This window comes from Apium graveolens, chromosome 7 (assembly GCF_009905375.1).
Source record: "Apium graveolens cultivar Ventura chromosome 7, ASM990537v1, whole genome shotgun sequence".
Classification (NCBI taxonomy): domain Eukaryota; kingdom Viridiplantae; phylum Streptophyta; class Magnoliopsida; order Apiales; family Apiaceae; genus Apium; species Apium graveolens.
The window spans coordinates 225,724,529-225,743,588 of record NC_133653.1 but is presented as its reverse complement, the minus strand read 5'-3'; the positions used below and the strand labels follow the sequence as shown (position 1 = coordinate 225,743,588).

Below are 19,060 nucleotides of genomic sequence, written 5' to 3'. Positions count from 1 at the left end.
CACAGTTGTCATAGCTACTCCCGAACTCAAAGAAATTATGGAGGTTGGAATAGTTGTAGGGATGGATGAACTTACCTCACTTACTTAAGGTGCTTGCATTACAGGAAAGTAGAACATTGGCACATCCTTGTGATGATTGGCCCTGTTCAAATCTGCAATGAGCCTTCTCTCTTGAGCCGAACAATCCAGTTTGTTGTTAGGATTCTCAAGCACAATCTCTTCACAGAGGTGGTTAGCCAATAACATAAGAAATCTAGCATAATACACATTCTTACCTCTTTTAGCTAACTCACCTAATTTAAAACCTAACTTAAACAAGACAAGGTCACTGAAATTATAAAATTTATCTGTAACTAGCATATATAGCATGTTAAGCATGGAAATATTCACTGAATCAAAATTACTGATCTTTCCTGAGAAAACCTTTGTAACTACATCACACAAGAAACTCCACTCCTTTCTAAGACCCATTCTCCTAATATCACTCAGTTTAGAAGTAGGAAGTGCATGGAATTAAGCATATTGATAATATCAGTGTCATTGTGTGGTGAAGTCACATTGTTATCAGGAATTTTGATTATCACATCACTATTGATACAGAATTCTTTACCTTTGATGGTTAGAGTGATGGTCTTGTCAGTAGAGTTGTAGGTAGCAGTGGTCCACATCTCTTCAACAACTTCACAGAAGATTGTGGGTGATTCCAACATGGCATAATTGAGCTTGCAATTCTTCACAAAGTCCATCATCTTGTGATAGTCATCCGATTGCTGAATACCCTTGTTAACTAATGCAGTGAAATTATTCTTCTCATAAATGAACCCAGTTTGAGACATAATCTTTACAACAGGTGCCATTGTTAAAGAATGAAAGCTTGAAGAGAAGGAGAGTAAGTGCTTGAGAGAGAATGAAATTAGAGCAATTGAATTTGAGAATGATAAAAGCAAAGCAATTGCAATGAAATAAGCTTTTATACTATCTCAAAAATAACTGATAAAAATAATAAAGTAAAATAAAGTAACCAATAGAAATTGCCTAAAATAGCCGTTTAAAAATAAACTGTAAAAATTCCACCCATTATCCGTCGTGTAATGCTTACAAACTGTAAGTATACTCGATGGATAATGTACAGGGAATTAACGGCTGAGATTAAGACAATTCGACGGATGAGGATAAACTGTTATCCGTCGAGACATAAAATATTCCAGAAAAGTAATTGATTTTTATTAGCAAATGTATATCGACGGATGACCAAACTCGATGGATAAGGGTCATCCGTCGAGATGTAAATTTTGACTTAGCCAAAATTTCATCCAAGACTGAAAAATCAATTAAATTTCTGGCCGCATATCAACTTGCAAAATAACTCAGATAGATTTAAGAGTAATTAAGCATAACTAACTCACTTAACAACCTTGAAAAGGTGGATTCATCCAGTGGCTTGGTAAAGATATATGCAAGTTGCTTCTCACTTGGAAAAAAATGTAGCTACACAGTACCATTAATTACATGTTCCCTTATGAAATGGTACTTGATATCTATGTGCTTTGTCCTTGAATGTTGCACTGGATTTTCAGTGATGGCAATTGGACTTGTGTTATCACAGAAAATTGGAATCCTCTCAACTTGCAAACCATAGTCCAGCAATTGATTTCTCATCCATAAAATCTGTGCACAGCAACTGCCAGCAGCAATATATTCAGCTTCAACTGTAGAAGTAGAAACTGAATTTTGCTTTTTAATGAACCAGGACACAAGCTTGTTTCCTAGAAATTGACAGGTTCCTGTTGTACTCTTTCTATCAATTCTACAACCTGCATAATCTGCATCTGAATAACCAGTTAGATCAAAACCAGAATCTCTAGGGTACCAAATGCCAAGGTTTGGTGTTCCCTTGAGATATCTGAAATTTCTCTTAATAGCTATTAAGTGAGATTCTCTAGGATCAGCCTGAAATCTAGCACATAAACAAGTAGCAAACATTATATCTGGCCTACTAGCTGTTAAGTACAGAAGTGAGCCAACCATGCCTCTATAACTTGAAATATTCATAGACTTTTCAGTAGTGTTTAATTCAAGCTTAGTTGTTGTGGTCATGGGAGTTTTTGCAGATGTGCAATCCATTAGATCAAACTTCTTTAAAAGATCAAAAATATATTTAGTTTGACAAATGAATATTCCATCACTAACTTGCTTAACTTGTAAACCAAGAAAGTAAGTTAGTTCTCCCATCATACTCATTTCATACTTACTTTGCATCAATTTGGCAAACTTTTTGCAAATTTTCTCATCTGTAGAGCCAAAAATAATATCATCTACATAAATTTGAACAAGTATACTAGAGCCATTAACATTCCTGAAAAATAAAGTTTTATCTACAGTACCTCTTGTGAAGTGTTTTTCCAAAAGGAACTTTGATAAAGTGTCATACCAGGCTCTAGGTGCTTGCTTCAGTCCATAAAGTGCTTTCAAAAGATAATAGACATGTTCTGGAAAATTTGGATCTTCAAAACCAGGAGGTTGACTGACATATACTTATTCCTCCAAATCTCCATTCAGAAAGGCACTTTTGACATCCATTTGATAGACCTTGAAATTGGCATGGGCTGCATAGGCTAAGAAGATTCTGATGGCTTCAAGCCTTGCAACAGGAGCAAATGTTTCATAAAAATCTATTCCTTCTTGTTGACAATAGCCCTTAGCAACCAATCTAGCTTTGTTCCTGATTACTATGCCATTTTCATCCATCTTGTTTCTGAATACCCACTTGGTGTCTATAGGATTCTTTCCTTTAGGCTTGGGTACCAGCTTCCACACATTATTCCTTTCAAATTGGTTTAGCTCCTCCTGCATAGCTAATATCCAATCAGGATCCAACAAAGTTTTTTCTACCTTCTTTGGTTCTTCCTTGGAAAGAAAGCTGATGTATAGACATTCTTCCTGAGTTGCTATTCTTGTTTGAACTCTAGAAGAAACATCACCAATGATAAGCTCAAAGGGGTGATCTTTTGTCCATTTCCTTTGTTGAGGTAGATTAGCTCTAGATGAAGAGACCCCATTGTTGTCTTGATGTGTGATTGAGTTTTGACTATTTGAAACTCCCCCTGAGTTTGTGGATCTTTTATTTGAGAAAGGGGAACTTTCTATAGGTGATCTGTCTTGACTTCCTGCACCTTTTGATAACCCGACGGATGGTGAATTTTGAGTACCGACGGATGAAGCAAGTTGTCTCCCGACGGATAACGCAGATTGTCTTCCGACGGATGAAGCATTGTGCAACTTGACAGATGTTGAGTTTTGTGCTTCATTGGTGGTAGATTTATCTGCATTATCCTTAGATAGATTTTCTTGATCACTTTCATCATCACTGTCATCACTAACCATCTCCACATTGTCAAATTTGAGGCTCTCATGGTAATCTCCATCTTTCATTCCTTCAATCTTTTTATCATCAAACACAACATGTATTGATTCCACAACAATGTTGGTTCTTAGATTGTAGACTCTACATGCTTTACCAACAGCATATCCAACAAAAATTCATTCATTTGCTTTAGCATCAAACTTCCCATTTTGATCAGTTTGATTTCTCAGAATATAGCATTTGCAGCCAAAGACATGAAGAAAGTTTAGAGTTGGCTTCTTGTTCTTGAACAGTTGATAGGGAGTCATGCATCTTGCTTGATTAACCAGAGAAATATTCTGAGTGTAGCATGCAGTATTTATAGCTTCAGCCCAGAAATATGTTGGCAGTTTAGATTCTTCAAGCATTGTCCTTGCAGCTTCAATAAGTGATATGTTCTTCCTTTCCACTACTCCATTCTGTTGTGGAGTCCTTGCTGCAGAAAACTCATGCAGAATCCCATTTTCTTCACAAAATGCTCTCATGACAGAATTCTTGAACTCAGTTCTATTGTCACTCCTGATTCTTCTAACCTTGAAATCAGGATGATTATTGACTTGCCTTATGTGATTGATGATAATTTCACTAGCCTCGTCTTTAGACTTTAGAAAATATTTCCAAGAGAACTTTGAGAAATCATCTACAATTACTAGGCAAAATCTTTTCCTTGAGATGGACAATATATTGACTGGTCCAAACAAATCCATGTGAAGCAGTTGCAAAGGCTCTTCAATTGTTGAATCAAGTTTCTTCCTGAATGATGCTTTAATCTGCTTCCCTTTTTGGCAGGCATCACACAGTCCATCCTTTGAAAACTCCACTAGAGGAATGCCTCTTACCAGTTCTTTCTTTACCAGCTCATTCATGGTCTTGAAGTTTAAATGGGATAGCTTCTTGTTCCATAGCCAACTTTCATCTTGACTTGCTTTACTGAGAAGACAAGTTACAGATTCTGCATTAGATGAGTTGAAATCAGCTAGGTACACATTTCCTTTTCTCACTCCAGTGAGAACCACTTTGTTGCTTCTTTTATTAGTCACAACACAAGCTTCTGAGTTGAAGGTTACTGAATTGCCTTTGTCACAAAGTTGGCTGTTACTCAACAGATTGTGTTTGAGACCATCCACTAAGGCAACCTCCTCAATGATGACATTGTCCTTTGAAATCAAGCCATATCCCACAGTATAACCCTTGATGTCATCTCCAAAAGTGATACTTGGGTCAGCTCTCTCCTTGAACTCTGTGAGTAGGGTAGAATCACCAGTCATGTGTCTTGAACAACCACTATCCAAGTACCAAATATTCTTTCTGATTCCCTGCACACATTAAAATCAAATCAAGTTGATTTTGGTACCCAAGTACAAAACCCATTAAAATCCCCATAACCCATTTCAAACAATCAACTTTGGCTCAATATATTCATGAATTCTACTAAGAAAATATCTTAGATCAAAATATGAAAGTTTAAGTTTTTATGTCAAGGAACAACCTCCAAGTGTTAGTTTCCGGAAATCATATCAAGAACATATATAAAATATGGCTCATACTTTCCATTTTCTAACAAGAACTAAGCATATCGAGATCGATTGTCATTTCACTCGTGATAAAGTTTTTGAGGGCTTGATTCAGCTTACGTATTTGCCTACTAAGTCTCAAATTGCTGATTTGTTCACCAAGAGCCTGCCTCCTGTACAGTTTTCGTACCTTCTTTCCAAGTTATCATCTTCCTCCGGCTTCTGGACCTCCTAACTTGAGGGGGGTGTTGGTAACATTTCAGTGAGTCACCTTCTCTTTTCCACATCAGCAGTAACATCCAGCTAGTTTCAGTTATATACTAGTTAGTTAGAAGTTTGTTACAAGAGTGTGGTGTATTAGTATGATATATAAATAGATTACAGGCGGAGAGAGAGGTAATGGTAGAAAAACAGTTGTACAACTCTCTCCCTGTCTATATAATGTAGTCATCATCATACTGTATATTGATTTACTCCATTGTCATTCTGCAACTTAAAAGTTTCAATAAACAGTTTCAACACTCCTATAATAACCATTCGACGCGGCCTTGTAAATATTAATTATTTATCTATCAGACTCATTCACAACCAAGGTCTTAAATCAATGCAAAATCCCTCAACATTGTGCCAAGCAAGGCTTCCACATTAGAAAGCACTATAAGAAGCTCTTATACACTCTGTGTACTCTACTCCTATCAGTTATCTCGATCATCTTCATCGTATATTTATAGTATATTTTATCATACGCCCCTCAAAGCCCGAATTCTCACTCAAAGAAGTTGATAATAACCAACTCAGCCCAAGCTCAAGTCCTCGACTTGTGAACTCTTCCATTGAACTCGCCTTACTGTCCAAAAATCCAAACCAGAGAGTTGGCATCTACTATGATGGGCTAAATGTTTATGCATCCTACAAGAATTAGTAGATAACCGTTCCAACATCTCTACCGCCTTTCTACCAAGGGCATGGGGATGACAACCTCCTTACGGCCTCAATGGTTGGTTCTAGGCAGCCTGTGGCTCCTTCTTTAGATTATGAAGTGAAACGTGACCAGACTGGGGGAAAGCTGGTCTTATATTTGAAAGCAAATGGCCATATCCGCTGGAATATAGCAAGTTGGGTTTGCGCGGAGTGTAGGTTTAAACGCAAATTGTGTTGCTGTTCTGCCTTTTAAACCTTCGATACCGTCAAGTCCAATTAGCTCTATCCAAGGGAGGTGTACTACTACTGTTTGATTGGTTTGAGTAGATTAAATGTGAAGAATACATAAACATGGTAAACTTATTCAGATTGTATACATTCCTCGATGTTTCATCTTTATTATACGCAAAGATTTATCAGCACATAGTCCTCATTTATGAGCTTATCTTATTATAGGAACTTTTACTAGAGAAGCTTCCAACCCCTAAAGTCCCATTTGCTGAAATCAAGAGGCCTTTGATCTGAGTACTAGTCAGAATGCAACAATATTTTAAACTTTAAAATTTGTAATATCCTTCCACAACAAAAGACCATGATTAATGATATCAAAGCAACTACGTAATAAAAATGTCTCAGACCACTCTGGGTTTTGCAAAAATCTATGGCATGCAATAAAAGAACTAGGAAGGGTGAATCATTCATCATCTTCTTCAATGACTAGGGTGCCTAGTCCCTTCAGACCTGATGGGACCTCAGCAACAGTAACAAGGGAGTAAAGCTCTTCAGTGGCATCCTCATCATCGTTTCGCTTGCGAGCGATGCGGACCCTGACCCGCCTTGGAACACTTCTGATACCCCTGCTCCAAATTTGCTTGTTTAGCTTAACATCCACGCGGACATCTTTGGTTCCCATAGCCTTCTGGGCAAACTTCCTAATCTCTTTGATAGCATTAGGAGCCTTCTTCTTGAAGGTGCTGAGATATTCACAACATCGAATCTATCATTAACCCAGGCATTCAGAACAAATAGGAGCACACAAGTCCTACAACGCTTTATCACAGAATAGCAATTACAATATTGCATTATTATACCTACTTGACAAAATAAAATAACAAAAAAAGACAGAAATCTGATAGACGCAAAACCTAATCCACCTACCCGCTCATCAATCACGGTGTTCAGCTTACTTGCACCTAGAAGTAAAGACTCCTCTCCTCCCCCTTCCCCCAAAATGACAAGATCATGGGTTCAAAATTCGTATAATTTCATTACTCAACACCCCCCCCCAACCTACCCTCTGTGTGTTTAAATAATATACTATGTATACTAATACCAAAAAATGTCATGCGTTCTAGATGAAAGCAAAAGTACTGTGTTGACATGAAAATACCAAGAAAGTGAGACACAGTTACAAAACAAGCTAATAAAAGCAGCGACTAAATAGAATTAGAAAGCAGCGAACATATATATTTACAAGCCAAACTTACAAAACAAAAAGAGCCCTTAACAGAAAAACCAAATCAAATCAGAAACACAAACCGAACTTCGCAACACAAAACCAGATAAAGAAGAAAACTAACCTAACCAAACCAAAATTCCCAATACATTTCAAGATAGAAATCACACCATTTGCCTATAATCTAATTACAAAAAGATACACAATTACACACAATTACATCCCAAAATAAAAACCCCATTTGCATTCAATCTAATAAGTTATCAAAAATTATGCAAAAACATAAACCCCAAAATAAATCAAAGCTAATAACACAAACAAAAATAGAAATAAAAATTACCAGCCGTGAAGGCGCTTGTGGAGGTTAATAGTGTACTCCCTAGTGACAACCTCTTCCTTTCGTCCTTTGGTCTTCTCCACCATTTTGATTTTCAAATCTTACCTGCAACAAAAAAACCCCCATATCGAATCATTTTTAAAAATTCAATCGCTCATTTGATGATTAAAACATAATTAAAGATCAGTATAGAGAATATAGATGATGAAAAACAAAACCCAGAAGTTCAATTTTACAAAGAAGGAAGAGAAAGAGTGGCACGGACCTGCTAGGGTTTTAAGATGTGATGCAAAGGGAGGAAGTAGATAAAGGGAGGCGGAGGGGACTATATTTTACATATATGATATATGATGTACACAAACCCTAATTCATAACTGCAGCATGGGCAGTTTCGTAATTAAAAAAAGGCACCGAAATTTAAAAAATATTTTTACAAAAATATGTTTGCGTTATAAAATATTTTGTAAAAATTCTATCTTGCAAAAATATATTTTGTAACTTTGCATTCACATTTGAAGCTAAATAAACTACGATCAATCGTACCCAAATTTATAAAATTTAGTAAATAAAATAATTTTTGATTACATAATAGATTGCTTAATAACTTACACTGATTAAGTCAAATGCATATTAAAAATGCAAAAAAAAAAACTTTAATTATTTTTCAGAAAATCGAAAAAATGAGTTGTATCTAGTTGATTTTTGTTGCAAAATCGAAAATCAAAATGATACAATCGCTGAGTTGTCGTCAAAACTCTTCCAAATCGTCACGAAATTGCAGTTAAAACGATGAACAATTATGTTTTGAATGACTGAGAAAACTGGTTGATTTTTTTGAGTTTGAACTGGTCTCGGGCCTTCCGTGCATATTAACTGCGGAAGTATTTTAAGGGTATTTTCGTCTTTATCCTTTTCATAGTTAATATACGCGGAAAGACTAATGCAAACCATCTTTCCGAGAATATTATGCGTGTAACGGATAAATTTTTTTAAAATCCTGCCGTTCAATGGCCAGAAAATAATGTGTTCGTTAAATCTTTTCTGACACATTATTGTCATATGAATAAGACCAGTATTTTCAAGGAGAAATTATGAATGAGGTACCATATGATAGTACATATAGCTCCTGCAAGGACTAGGTCAGGACTCCTAACTCAATCCAGTCCCGCACACTACTAGTCCTAATTGGCCCAGTCCCGCAATCCCAACTTTGGGAGGTCCCAGCAAGTGAGTCACATGCTGAAACGCATGATATGGACAACTGTTACCCATCAATCATGGGAATAATCAATGCACGTGTCAGAAGATCCTCAGAACATTTCTCAATCAGTCTCGTCCCGACACGTGTAAAGCATCCACTCCAAGCAGGTGTCCTCCGCTCCTAGAACCGACGACTACGATTAAAAGGTACCAACCCCTAAACCCTACCTTTTAGCTATAAATAGACTAAGGAGGAAAGATTTTGGGGTTAATCACTCTCTTGCACTCATATACATACACATTCATCTCTCATTCCCATCTATCTTCATCTTCCCCAAAATCGAGTTCTTACTCTCACACCAGAGGCGCCACGGGACCCAAACCCCCCTTTCGGTATTGTTTTGTAGGAGCCCCGCGATAACTACACCTCCACGCGGCGAAAGATCCAGGCACGGTATCGAAGGAGTAGCCCCGCCACCAAGAGTTATCATTTGGGCTCTCCATCCTTGGGTCTCGGTGCCCCTGGATTCACCTTCATCGGCAAGCTCTTTAAAGAGTCCATTTCTTTAACTTGTAAGAACCCAAACAACAAAACCCTCTCATAAATATGAATGTTGTTTATTTAAGTCACGTCTGTGTGTGCTCGTTATTTTTTGCCACGTTGTGTGAGCCCTGTTTTGTTGATTTAAGCCACGTTTGTGTGTGCTATTGCTAATTTCTATCGTTTTAGAATCCCGAGTTTGCTTTAGTTTGCATATCACCTTTGTGTTCTAAAACCCCGCTACATTTATTCTGCCATATTGTTAACCAGTCCCAGAAGATTGTGGGAACTAGTCCCAGAAAGCTGTTTGTTATTATTTTGGATAGTTTTTGCAATTTTCGAAAAGTAACCTTAGATCAATAATGTTAGTTGGAGATTTTTGTTAGTTGTTGTTGGTAGTTTTGAGACAATGGCAAGAGCAGGAAAGCATACTTCTGGGAGACCCTCTGCTAACACTCAGGTCCAGGAACCGGACCAATCCCAGGCTCATGACCCGGGAGCCGACCAAGAAACATTCCAGGAGCAACCATTGTAACACACTCCATTTATAGAGAGGATTGTCAGCACCCAGGACGCCATGGCCCTTATTGAACTGAACCAATACAAGTACACTAATGTCCCGGTGCCTGAGGAGCATATGGCCAACCTCACAAGTGATGAGCTGGTAGAAGCAAACCTAGAGGCAGAAGCAAACCCGGATCCAGGAAGAAGCCGAACTTGAGGAAGAACCGGAGGATTCCGGGGATTCCCAACAATCTAAGAGATTTGTCTTTGACCGAATTATAGCTAAGGGGAAGAAGAACAAAAAGGATCCGGGAAATAAGAAAGAAACAGAAGCGGCCAAGCAAAAAAGACTAGAAGAGATGCGGGAACAAATCAGAAAGGAAGAAAAAGCAAAGCTCGAACTAAAGATTCAAAGAAGAATGTAGTTAGAAGAAGAAAAGCTACTGACCAAGTCCAGGATCAAGTGAACCCGGAGGGATCCTACTTCGGAGCTGAATTCTGATGACGAATATGAGGAGAATCAGAAAGAACTAAAGGATATGATCTATGAATCATAATGTTAAGTTAGCATTATGATTTACTAATTTAAATTTAATATTAATAATAAATATATAAATTATAATTAAATATTCAGATGTTGACCCATAATAATAATAATAATAATAATAATAATAATTTTTAATAATTTTATATATTTAAGTATTAGTTTTTTTTATTATTTTAACTTTTATTCTATTTATTAAACATACTTTTGTTGTTAGTAATTTGGAATTAACAAATATTAAAGTGTTATTGTTTTTACTCAATATAATGATATATTACATATAACAATTTTTTATTTTTTCTAAATAAATTATTTTTTAAACTTATTTACAACATAACTATTTCATTTATAACTTTTACAAAAATAGTAATTTGAATATATCTAAATATATACTTTTTATATGATTTTGTCAAATATTTTGATTACATACGTGTTTTCTAAAATTTATAATATAAAAATTTCATGTTAACCTTTAATATGATATATTTTTCACAACACGTCTTTTATAATTAAAATTAATTTCATATTAATACAAATATTGTGTAAAATATATTTCAACATGTCATATAATTTGTTTTATATTTTATATTTTATTTATTTTTAATTTCAGTTACGCGCGTATGCATGTAAGTAATATAAAAATTTTCTATAGTGTTTTCACATCTAGTATATTTTTTTTAATTTATTTTTTTTTTTATTTTTTTTTTAATTTTTAATTAAATATTTATTTGTTATAATATCCAATGTATTTATTAATTAATATAATTTATTTTTACATTTTTTAGGTTTTCTTGTTTATGTATTTGTTTTTTTATTTGTTCATTTGGTTGTATAGCTTTTTGATATTTGTGTAAGGTTTTTATCTAAAATAATTTCATATTGTAAATGATTAGAATGAGTTTTATTTAACAAACTACATCTTTATTATATTTTATTATATGAGTTTATTAGGAAAACTATTTTTAAAAAAATTGAGTAGTTTTTTTTCGTATTTTGAACTACGTACAACCCCAGAGTACTTTAGTTCCAATACTGGAGCACACTACTAACTACTACAGTACTTTTTATTAGCATCAATATAGCTAGATGGTTTGTTCGTAAAAAGAACATTAGGTACTCATTCTGGGCATTCTTTCCTGACGGAGTTGTCACAGGTAAGCTTACTATTAATCATCAGTTTTTTTTTGAACAAATACGTACTTGCATTACTCAAGTAAATCAGAAATAAGTACATGATCTAAAAAATCCGGAGGAGTGACATGCCACTCTCCAAGGTCAGTCATAGAATGTGCAGTTCGAGCTAACTCGTGAGCCACACAATTCGCAGACCTAAAAGCAAATTTAACTAGCACATGATTGAAGTGCTTTAACAATAGCTTACAATCACCCACAATTGTGTTGAAGTAAGCACAACCTTCGACACCATAACAAGCCGATGCCAACCTCTGAGAATCAGTCTCGAAAATGCACTTATCCAGTTGCAGATTTTTAATCCACATGATGGCTTCCTTCAAGCTTAATGCCTCTGCTTCTTTTGGACTCCAAGTCCCTTTTATTCGCCCACATCTTGCTGCCATGAACTGCCCCTGCGAATTCCGAATAACACACCCAAAGCCAACATAACCATTACAAGCTCCTGCTGCATCAACATTTATTTTAACCCAATCATCAGGTGGCTTTCTCCATTTTTTGTCAGCTATAACATTTCCAGTCGACTGATGCCTCGCCTGAACTTCATGAGCCTCCCTCCAATCATATAGCAAATTCATTGCAGCTGCATTTACTCCAAACGCTGAACCATTCACTTTATCCCAGACCCATTTATTCCTCCGGTTCCATATGCTCCAACACAACAAACAGAATCGTATACACTGGTCTCTTTGCACACTGTCAAACACCCTTCTCAGAAACTCAAACACAGTATCCCCAGGCATAATCAAACCTAACAGCTGGAATCTAAAAATCTGCCAAACTGTCCTTGCAAAGCTACACTGAAATAGAACATGCATATCTGATTCATTACCACTATGGCACCATGGACAATTTGCACTGATATTAACCCTTTTCGAAATTAATGCCACAGCTGTTGGTAAGCACCCCTTGCACACTCTCCGGACAAAATTAGTTACCTTACCAGGCATACGCAATGACCAAAGCTTCTTCCAGAAAGAAGCATGCATATTATCATGCTCTCCCTGCAGCCATCTATAACAACTACGCACTGTAAACTGACCATCCTCATCTCTTATCCAAAACCAGGAATCATCACATTGAGCAACAGGAATAGGAATTTTCTGTATCAGATCAATATCTCTATCATTAAATAAATCTCGCAGTACCTCATCATCCCATTTCCTTCCCTCCATATCCAGCAAATTTTGTACTTTAATATCACTAAGTTGCTCTGGCATAATAGTCGAAACACACTCATCTACCTCATCAGGCAACCAGGGTACCTTCCATACGTAGGTAGAAGCACCATCCCCAATTCTTCTACGACAACTAGCTTTAAGCACATCTTTAGCAGCTAAAATACTCCGTCAAACATAACTGGGGCTCCCACCGATCTCAGCATTCAGAAAATCCGTTTTGGGATAGTATTTAGCCTTCATAATGGCAGATACAAGAGGGTTACAATTATTCAAAAGACGCCATCCCTGCTTAGCTAACATCGAGATATTGAACTTATTCAATCTCTTAACTCCAAGACCCCCAGCCATTTTTGATTTACAAATCCCCTCCCAAGAAAACCATCGAATTCCCTTCCCAGATGAACCTTTACCCCGCCAAAACCCATTCATCAGCTTTTCAATATCATCACAAACACTATTAGGAATAAAAAATAACGACATCCAAAAGTTTGGAATCGTTTGCGCAGCTGTCTTCAATAAAGTGAGCTTACCTTGCTTAGACAACTCCTTAGTAATTCACCCCTGTAGCTAGTGATCAACCCTCTCAGTCAAGAAATCAAACACATTCCGTTTATTTTTACCTATAAACATAGGCATTCCCAGGTACTTGCCCGGCTTATCTACCTCCTCCACCTCCAAGCTAATGCACAGCCAATTTATATCTTCCCTACTCGTGTTCGGACTAAAAATAATACTTGACTTTCCATAATTAATGGCCTGACCTGAACATTTCTGATATCTATTTAGGATTTCCTTCATTGTATTAGCTTCACTTCGTGTTGCTCTGAAGAAAAGATAACAATCGTCAGCAAACAAGAGGTGAGAAACACTCGGAGCACCCCTTGCTATTTTACAGCCATAAATCAACCCCAATTCTTCATGCCTTCTTAACATGGCAGTCAAACCCTCTGCACAAAGGATATACAGATAGGGTGAAATTGGATCCCCTTGACGCAACCCCCTTTGAGGTTTAACTTCACCAAAAACTGTACCATCTCGTCCAAAATAATAAGAAACCGAATTAATGTAGGCCATCAATCTTGTAATCCAAACCTGATGGAAGCCAAATTTTCGAAGCATACTCTCCACAAAGCTCCACTCTAAACGATCATACGCTTTTGAGATATCAATTTTTAACCCGGCAACCCCTGTCTTGCCTTGAGTGCGTCTATGAATGTAATGATTAACTTCAAAAGCTATAATAGCATTATCTGTTAACAAACGACCTTCAAAAAAAGCACTTTGATTCTCCGAGATAATATCTTTAAGACAAGGTTTCAATCTATTTGTGATTACCTTTGACAGAATTCTCACCAACACATTACACAATGCAATCGGTCTATAATCCACCATCTGCTCCGGATGCTTGATTTTAGGAATCAGACAAATCAAAGTTCTATTAATTCCTTCGGGCAACATACCAGTCATCATAAACTCATGACAGAACTGAGTGACATCTTTCTCCACTATAGCCCAGTAAGCTTGAAAGAAACCAGGGTTTAAGCCATCAATTCCCGGGACTTTTTCTGGGTACATTGAAAAAACAGCGCTTTTAACCTCTTCAGTGGTCACTGGCATCAACAGAATATCATTATGTTCAGCTGACACTGTATTCACACATTCACCATCCATCAGACCTTCATCCACCCCACTCGTTTGAAAAATATGCTCAAAGTAGTCAGATATAATACCCTGAATTTCCTCATCAGATTCTTTCCACATACCAGTCGAATCCTTTAATCATCAGTTAATAAAGTTATATTTACTGGAATATGCTGTTCTTAGTGCCCTTATGTCATTTAATACCTGTCCAGGTCCAAAAGGGTTATCATCCTATCGGGTCCAAAGTGAGCACACTCGAGCTGTTTCTATTTGACGAGAAGATCACTGCAGAACAGATATGTTGACTCATGCCACAAGCTTATTTGTTCAACTTGAAACCATTTAATCTTAAATCAGCGAAATCACAACCTAGCTGTCCCAAAAAAACATTTAACCATATAACAGCACAATTGCAACCGCTATGCTAACTTGTAATTTATTGACAGAAGAGGTAGTAAAAAGTTCACTACTGAAACCTATATTAATTGAACATAACACTTGTTTAATGTCCTTATCATACCGTGAACATGAAACATACAACATATTTATCAATCAAGCTGTTTAAATACAAGAATTTAAAACAAGCAGGAAATCAACAAGGCCTTTGAAGTTCGAACTGAGTACGAAACCGATATCCGAATGCAACAATATTTTAAAAATTAAAATTTGTAATATCCTTCCACAACAAAAAACCATGATTAATAATATCAAAGCAACTAGGTAATAAAATGTCACAGACCGCTCTGGGCTTTGCAAAAATCTATTGCATACAATAAAAAAACTAGGGAGAGTGAATGAATCATTCATCATCTTCTTCAATGACTAGGGTGCCTAGTCCCTTCAGACCTGATGGGGCCTCAGCAACAGTAACGAGGGAGTAAAGCTCTTCGGTGGCATCCTCATCATCATTACGCTTGCGAGCGATGCGGACCCTGACCCGCCTTGGGACACTTCTGATACCCCTGCTCCAAATTTGCTTGTTTAGCTTAACATCCACTCGGACATCCTTGGTTCCCATAGACTTCTGGGCAAACTTCCTAATCTCTTTGATAGCATTAGGAGCCTTCTTCTTGAAGGTGCTGAAATATTCACAAGATAGAATCTATCTTTAGTCTAGGAAGTCAAAACAACAAGTGGGAGCACACAAATTACAAATCGAGCTATATGCCTACAATGCTTTATCACATAATAGCTATTACAATACTGCATTATTTTGCCTACTTGAGAAAATACAACTACACAAACAGACAGTAACTTGTACTTGGTAAAGACTCCTCTCCTACCCCTTCCAACAAAATGACAATGTCATGGGTTCATCGTATCACTATGCCTTGAATAATATACTATGTAAACATACTACTACCAAAAAATGTCACCCATTCTAGATGAAAGCAAAAGTACTATGTTGAAATTACCAAGAAAGAGATACACAATTACAAAATAACTTACGAAAGAAGGGATACAACAGAATTAGAAAGCTGTGGCATATATCAAACTAACGAAACCAAAAGAACCTTTAACAAAAAAACATAATAAAACTAGATCCCTCTCAGAAACACAAACCGAGCTTCGCAACACAATCCGCAGATAGCAAGCTAAAACTATACAGGTAGAGAAACAAGAAAACTAACCTAACCAAACAAAAATTCAAGAAAATGCCCAAAATAGCACTAAATTAAGATAAATGATCCAAAATGGCACCCAACAAATTACTGGCCCCGCCTAGCACACACTTAGCGATTCCAGTACATGCGTCAGTGCTTTGGACAAAAATTTCACTGCAAGGCAAAGAGAGTCGGCAAAAATGAACAAACAGGGGATCAAAATCACATGACAGGTCCCATCATGTGCAGGTTCGTAGACTTCTTTATGCCACGGGGAAGTTGAGATGTCAGATTTTTTTATCGATAAACTCATTTACCTTGTGCGTTGAAGCTAAAAACGCAATTATGTAATGCGTCAGAAATTTAAACGCAAACTATATATATGTTTTCAGTGCTGAGTTTTAGATAATTACATAGGCAACGCAATGTATGGTTGTGTTATGGTCTAACCCAAGTTCCAATTGCGTTATCTATGTGCCATGTGCCAGTGATGGGACGTCTTTTTAATCTGTGCTATTTTGGGCATGCTAAGCTAAATTCGTGCCAATTTGGCCCAAAACCCCAAAAAATCCCAGTACATTTCAAGATACAAATCACACCTTGCTTACACAATCAAAATTACACTCCAAAATCAAATTAAAACCCCATTTGCAATTAATCTAATTACAAAAAAACACATAATAACACACACACTGATGATTACACTCCAAAATCAAAACCCCATTTGCATACAATCCAATCCAATTATACAAAAACATAAACCCCATAATAAATCAAAGCTAATAACAAAAACAAACAAATAAAAATTACCAGCCATGAAGGCGCTTGTGGAGGTTAATGGTGTACTCCCTGGTGACCACCTCTTCCTTTCGTCCTTTGGTCTTCTCCACCATTTTCAAATCTTGCCTGCAACAAAAAAACCCCAAATCGAATCATTTTTAAAAATTCAATCGTTCATTTAATGATTAAAACATAATTAAAGATCAGTATAGATAATATAGATGATGAAAAACAAAACCCAGAAGTCCAATTTTACTGAGGAGAGAAAGAGTGGAGCAAACCTGCTAGGGTTTTAAGATGTGATGCTAAGCGAAGTAGACAAAGGGAGGCGGAGGGGACTATATATATATTTAACCTAATTCCTGCACAGAATGGGTAGTTTCGTAATTAGGTAACATTAGTTTTTTTCGGAGATTGTTACTTCCTTTATTATTTTTCCAGGGAAATATAATTTTCGAAGCATTTTTTGTTTCCGGTGCAATGGATCGTGAAATGATCAAATTATCATTGTCTCGATCTTTTCCGAAAATATTTATTGCGAACATAAATGCATTTCGATATTTTCACTCAATTTTTGTTTTGAAAACAAAAAATTTGCTCTTAAAATAGTGCTGACCATAAATATATATATATATATAACTAATATTGTGTATTCATCATCCTATTGGTAATCTCTTTTTTTCATAAAAATGATAATCGAAAGGTAGTATTATTTTATTCGATTTCGAGTCTTTTAGTTAAAAACAAGATTAAATGGGGGTAAAAATTATGGGAGAGTATGAGCCGGTTTGGCTTGATTTTCGAATAAAATCGGAATCAAAATTATATATATTCGATTTCTAAAATCAAAACTTGAACCATTGATTCATATTCTGTTTAAAAAGTCGTGTTTCAGTTATAATCATTTTGGTTTTAATTACAAAACAGACAAATATAAAAATGACAAGCAGTATATAAACGAGTAATATAATGAAAGGGTTTATATTCTAAATATAAAAATAATGAAAACTAGTGCAAAAGTTGTAAAGTGTAATTAATAGTAATAAATTGAAAAGATAAAGTAAAACGGCTCAGTTGGTTAAACAGGGGATAACTATCTCTTTGTTACAGGTTCGAAACCCACGAGAGAATAATTTATGTTTATGTCTTCTGAACCAGAGTTTATCGTTTAAGTGCAGTTTATCTTATTTTACGTGGTTTGCAGGTTATTGCTTGAGTCTGGGGTTTACCCAGTGCAACCGAAGTGTAGTGGTCGTGGGTTCCCTGCAATAAAAAAAATATGGAGCAGTTGTTAAAATTAAGATAAATTAAGCTCATAAAATATTATTAGTCCTAATAAATTGAGACTATTATATATGAATTTTAAAGTTAAATGTGTTCAAATTTGACCATAAATAATATTTTATTAGTCCATGAACTTAAACTTTTAAGTATTAAATATGATAGTCAATATACATTTGAATGATATATTTTTTCAAAATATTTATATTTAATAGTATTTTTTAGTTATTAGTCCAAGTTGACATATTTTGACTTTAAAATTTTACAAACCGCCAGTTTTTAGAATAGAGGGAGTAGTAGATTAACAATAAAAAACAATCAAAAACTAATACAAAGATAGGGATTTGCATTAGAAAAATAAAAATTCATAAATAACATATAAATTTTATATTTAAAATGTAATTATTTATAAATTAATATTAGTAACCGGTTCGGTTTGTTTTTTTACCGTTTCGGTTGGAAAGTATAACCGGTACAGAGTCATTTAAATTGATCCAATTTTTTGTTTTTCGGTTTCAGGTCAATTTTTTTGGATCGATTTTTTTCCCGATTTTTCCGATTTTGGATTGATTCTAATTTGATATTTTTCTCAACCCTAATAAGAAAAAATGTAAGATTTAAAAATTCAAAATGATAATGAAATACAAAATACGATTGAAAAGATCGTCATTATTTCTTCGATTTGGAGTTTTTTAGTTAAATTTAAGATCCGAACATTTAAAATAGTAAGGAAGAACAAAATGTAAGATTTGAAATTCAAAATGGTAGGGAAGAACAAAGTATGAAAGGAAGATATTGTAATCAGGGAGTACACTATTAGCTTCCACAAGTGTATTCATGGACGGTATATTAATATTTGTATCTATATATATATTTTTTATATATACATTACTTAATTTGATTGATTATGGGTTTATGTTTTTGTGTGGATATATATTTTGTGTAATTAGATTGTGTGCAAA

General features: G+C 35.6%; 2 protein-coding genes and 1 pseudogene across 2 annotated transcripts; 1 reads left to right on the top strand and 2 right to left on the bottom strand.

Annotated features, from left to right (window-relative positions):
• Window positions 1-6,152, top strand: part of LOC141674514 (NDR1/HIN1-like protein 26) — a 46,605-nt pseudogene extending 40,453 nt beyond the window's left edge.
• A 215-nt stretch (window positions 6,153-6,367) lies between these two features.
• Window positions 6,368-8,009, bottom strand: LOC141672780 (large ribosomal subunit protein eL31). Its single transcript, XM_074479447.1, has 3 exons — window positions 7,897-8,009; window positions 7,635-7,736; window positions 6,368-6,812 (listed from the first exon to the last, which is right to left on the bottom strand). Exons 2-3 carry the CDS (start codon window positions 7,715-7,717, stop codon window positions 6,533-6,535), a joined length of 363 nt encoding a protein of 120 aa, XP_074335548.1. The 5' UTR covers window positions 7,718-7,736; window positions 7,897-8,009; the 3' UTR covers window positions 6,368-6,532.
• Window positions 8,010-15,067: 7,058 nt separating this feature from the next.
• On the bottom strand, window positions 15,068-17,237 carry LOC141672830 (large ribosomal subunit protein eL31-like). The gene is made up of 3 exons (XM_074479514.1): window positions 17,099-17,237; window positions 16,848-16,943; window positions 15,068-15,512 (listed from the first exon to the last, which is right to left on the bottom strand). Exons 2-3 carry the CDS (start codon window positions 16,928-16,930, stop codon window positions 15,233-15,235), a joined length of 363 nt encoding a protein of 120 aa, XP_074335615.1. The 5' UTR covers window positions 16,931-16,943; window positions 17,099-17,237; the 3' UTR covers window positions 15,068-15,232.
• Window positions 17,238-19,060: the final 1,823 nt, after the last annotated feature.